This window comes from Cyprinodon variegatus, unplaced genomic scaffold (assembly GCF_000732505.1).
Source record: "Cyprinodon variegatus isolate N-32 unplaced genomic scaffold, C_variegatus-1.0 Scaffold1639, whole genome shotgun sequence".
In the NCBI taxonomy this organism is placed as follows: domain Eukaryota; kingdom Metazoa; phylum Chordata; class Actinopteri; order Cyprinodontiformes; family Cyprinodontidae; genus Cyprinodon; species Cyprinodon variegatus.
In genome coordinates, this window is record NW_015152092.1 from 21,457 (window position 1) to 26,567 (window position 5,111).

Genomic DNA, 5,111 nt, shown 5'->3' on the forward strand with positions numbered 1-5,111 from the left:
TGTGTCGGGAACCAGTGAAAACCAAGTCTGATAACACTACCAACTTTTTTTTTTTTTATCATCTCAGCTGCTCACACCCAGAGGAGTACAAGCTGTGTAGGCCCCGACGCGGCTCTCCTCCGAGGAATCTTCGGGAATTTCGGGGGGAAAAAAATATATATATATTTTCAGTTCTGGGCAGTTTCCCACGTAGTTCTAACAATTAAGAGAAAAATGCTGAGGGGCCAGAAACTTCAAAGTAATAACTCAGGTTAAAGCAGGAAACTAAGCTTACCATAACGAGGTGCCAGCAGCACCTCTAGAAGAATAGGGGTAAAAAAAAATACCCCATAGAAATGCTAGGCTAAAGGGTGAGTTGATTTTTGTTTGGGTTTCTGTTCTGGTTGAGTGGAGTTTACATGGTAGCCTAGTCCTACAATCTTTTAATTACCACAAGCTGGTGGTGTACTATTCCCACCCAAATAGGGTATTCTACAGTATTTATTTATTTGTTATATTTATTTTGGTCCCTTTTTTAGTCACTTTAGTTTAGTCTTTGTCAGTATTTAATAACATAACTCAGGTCTCTTAAGTTATTTTTCTTTAGAACAATTCTGTTATGGTTAAAAAAGTTGGTTAAATAAATAAATATTTAATTGGAAGTCTGTGTTTGTGTTCTTTATTAAAATTTAATCATTTAGCAATATCATAAAATGTCCAGGCAGAGCTGCACATAAAATATGGTTTCAAATCTTGTCAATAATTATCGATATCGATCAATATGCATTTTTTTTATCGATAAGCTTTTTTTCTATATCGCCCAGCCCTACATTTAAATCTGATAATTATGAAGCTATTCTGCATTTATTTTAGTTGGGAATTTCTCAAGGCAGAAATGCTTCTAAAACCCTTAAATTAAGCTTATCCATATTTAGTTTGTTTTTGGTTCATAAGTGCAAAGTGATGTTTGCACTTACATATTTTAATCAGTTTAAATTGTTTTGTTTCAGGAAACTCCATGGGGATCATTATTGGTGGTGCTATTGCTGCACTTCTGGTTCTGGTTGCCATCATTGCTGGAGTCGTCTGGTTGAAGACAAAAGATAACGGTGAGAAACCAAAGATATTCTATGTATCATAAAACCTACTTATATACTATTTATTTTCATGGCAGCTATTTTAGGGGCTGTATCCTTCCTAAAAACTTTAAATAAATGTTATGCTTTTTGTTTCAGGATTTAAGCAAGCAAATAGTGAGTATTACAAATATTGTCATCCTCTTTTGTCTAGTAATATTAAGTTGATGATGTAACAATTTTAAAGCCAAATAGAAAAATGTGCGTTTTATTTTGTGTTTTAGCTTCTGAAACGTCATCCGCTACTTCAGATGGATCAAATCCCAAGAAAGTAAGTCAATTATGATAAAATATTCCTATAGTGTAATCCCTTCAGGGTCAATCTTTGATTATAATTTTTCCAATTGATTTCAGAAGTTTATTGAAAATATAACTAAACCTGGAAGATGTACCTCATTAAAAACATCTTTTTTTTTTTTTTTTTTAACAGATTAACAGCGAAGAGGAGAAGATGATGAAGACAATCAGCTGAATTCACAATGAAAAAACAGGCTGAGGAAAAGTCTATAAATCACAACAACAAAAAATTTCAATAACTAAGTAATTATCTCTTAATGTTTGAAATTTTTCTTTTTAGACTTTTCTGTTTTTGCACTCTTGCTTTAGTGCTTTATTTTGGGATTTAGTTATGTGGGTTAATTAAACACAGCAGATTTATTAAGGCAGAGTCAGATTCAAATTAGTCAATAATGTCAGACTTCTATCAAATACTATCATTTGATTATTCATTAATTTTGTTAAGTAAAAATTTAATCAATGTTGTTTTTTTTGTTCTTTATCTTATCAATTTTGTTTGACAACATTTTTATCAGGAAAACTTGTTTTCTTTTAACAGTTTCTTCTAAGTAGTGTTTTCCATGATTTCTTAAATTGGGTTAATTTTTTCTGTTAATACTTTTCTTGATAAAGTTTGTATGTTTAAGTTTATCAATAATATTTTAAACATTAAATTCCTTAAGATCTTTTTTCTTTAAACTATATCATTGAGGGGTTTTTAAGTAAATAAAGTGATTTTAAGGGATTTTATTGTGGCTTTATTGTTTCTAGAGCTCCAAAGGTTGTTTTTAAAAAATATCTTTGTGGTTAGTTAGTTTATCCCCATTTGAAGACTAAAAAGTAAAAGTGATTTGTATTTTTTACCCAATTGTCATTCGGGATACATTTTATTTAGTTTTCAACATAAGAAAAAGGACATTTACAAATATTTTGACCAAAATCTTCATTCAACAAATTTAAGTCTCTGATTTATTGCTACGAATGGTTTCATGAAACTCCACCAGCAGCTCTTTTATACATCTCCAGTCTGCCACTTCATCTTATTTTACATCATTCACATTAGCAGATGATTAGACATCCATGGCTCCAGCTTTATCAAAATATTACACTTTGTTCTTAGCTGAAGGACAGCGCTCTCATTCCATTTCCAAATCTTTGCCATGTACAGAATGAAGATTATAACTGTATATACAGACATAGGAACAGTCCTAATTAGATTAAGGCATCAGTTGTGACAGGCAGCCCTGACCAAGGTGTAATGAACTCACACATCTTCAATGATAATTATCAACAATAGGTAGCAGAACATTTAGCTGGAAGTTTGTGATTCTCAAAGTGGTTTGTTAACAGCCTGTAAAAGGAATTACGTTGCTATATTGTGTTTTAGGCAGCAATGCCAGAATCATTTGAGAGGAGCCATGAGGCTCTTGAATCACTTTGCTCTTGAATAACTGCCAGATTCACATACTGAATTTTATCACTGAAGTCGGCACACACTTAAAAATGGGGGTTTAGTCTAGAACCCCTTTTCTCTTAATCCTTAATCAGAAAGTGTTCTTTAGTTTGTATTTATGCATTTTCCACATTACTAATATACTCCCAAATAGCATTTTTTTTATCTGTAGGAACCGGTGAGGCCCAGAGCCTTTAAGGCTGCATTCAAGAAGATTATCTATTTAATAACTTTGACAACAATTTCAACTGAAGAGATTTTTGTTTTATAATATTCAAATGCAAATAATTGGCTTGTATGTAACCAACATAACCAAACCAGAAGATTTCAACAATTTCTGGTTTTGATTTAATTAACTGGTTTAATCATCTGCATTTACTTAACTGGTTTCACCTGTTTAAACTGACCAAAAAATGCTTAAGTGTTACTTCAGATATAAAATATTTCACTTTATTTTTTAAATCTAAGGACATAGATATATTTCTCTCACATTAATGAGGTTATAGCTGCTGATTTTCTTTTTATTTTCAAATATAGTAAACAGCAAGCTCAACAAATGGACTATGGAGAGAAACATAGATACCAAGTTTAGGAGAATCAAAAAATTAAGTAAATATGTTTATAAGCTCTCTATATATGTAAAACAAAAAAGTAATCAACAGTCTTACCCTTCAAATCTAACAACCATGAACTGTGATAAAGGTTGTAAGATTTGAGAACACTCCAGTGAGATTGTAGTTATTTCTCTACCAGAAAACACAAAACATGTTTAACATGTTTTGTTACTATTTGTTTTCATGTCAGCTATTTTCATTGTTTACCTCTAAATATCATAAAAATGTGTGATTAATTAAAATCTTCTGAAATGTGTAACCTGCTCACCCTAACAGAGAAACATGAAATTAAAGTGTAAATGTCATTAATCTAACAGTGAATTAGTATAAACAGAGCTAACATAAAAAAAGTAATATGCCATAAGAGAGATATACAAAAGTGAATTATAAAAGCCATAAATTGTGAGGTAAAACCAGATACAAAGTTGATGTCAGCCACAAAGTCATATAATATGGCAAGGGCGTAGGTTTGATTTGAACTTTGGTAGGGACACTATTGGCCGGGTGTCATTGGTGCTATGCAATATGCATGCCCTTTTTTATGCTCGATGTGAGCATCCGTACTGATAAGAGGAATTGATTGTTTAAAGAGAAAAGCATCATTTTGCTACATTAATAAAAATGTATAAGCACTACACTCATTAGATGCTGTTTATTAATGTTTAAAGTATCACCGGTTCTGAAGAATGTGGAATTAAGACTGTTTTCCACTTTGAAAATGGTTTCATTTGAATGACTAAGAGAGAAGGTAAATACAGTATTTTCTTTTAAAGATATAGAATTGTGCAGAGCTAAACCCCACTCTTTTTACCTGCTATACTCTCTCTGTATCAAGCAAAATAATATATTCATTAAAATATTAACTTCACTATAAAAATTGAACATCTGGGCTGTAGTTACTCTGTGTAGCCCAAATCATGTATTTTATCTGAGGCTGAAAAAATGAACCGTATTAATTGATTATTTAAATAATCATCAACTAATTTAGTAAGTGATTTATCATTAACTGGAGAATAGAGACTCTAAAACATAATATAAATGTAAAATGTGCCTTTCTTCGACAGAGCAACCCACTTAGATCAGTAATTATACCAACATTTTTAAAATACAATATATATACATAATATATAAGATTAAAAATTTTTTTTTGTCTGTCAATATTCTCAATCCAGAACTCATCAAGAGGAAATATTTTAGTTTCACCTGGCTTCATCTACAAGCTGCCCTGCATCATTATTACTGGATATCTGTGTTTCCTATAATCATATAATGTAAAAGTGCATTTTTAATAGTAAAGGATTAAATTAAACACAACCTTTTATCATCATCCTATATTGCTTACTGTCTGACTGTTTAAATACCTCCTTATGTCTATTTTCTTTTTTAGTGGCATCATCTACAAACACAACACTAAGAATAAGCCTAAGTTTATTCAGATATAAAATCACTTTTAACAACAATAAAAGACAACATAACACTATCTTATCTGTAATTTAATAATATCCTAAATAAACAGCCAGATTCAAGCATTTTTACCAGACATTAATGTTTATAGTAATTTACTTATAGACTGTGTGGAAATCTTTGTAAGATAAAATCAATGTTAATGTTCTTCCTCTGTTTGTTCTTGTCTTTATCCTATTTCTAGAAGTA

The 5,111-nt window shown here is 30.9% G+C and overlaps 1 protein-coding gene across 1 annotated transcript in view; it reads left to right on the plus strand.

The window, feature by feature from the left end:
- The window catches only part of LOC107104175 (major histocompatibility complex class I-related gene protein-like), a 51,700-nt gene that overhangs the window by 16,178 nt on the left and 30,411 nt on the right, over positions 1-5,111 (plus strand). The window contains exon 5 of the mRNA XM_015404117.1: positions 990-1,088. Coding sequence (XP_015259603.1) covers positions 990-1,088 — 99 coding nt within the window. The remainder of the gene's footprint in view (positions 1-989; positions 1,089-5,111) is intronic.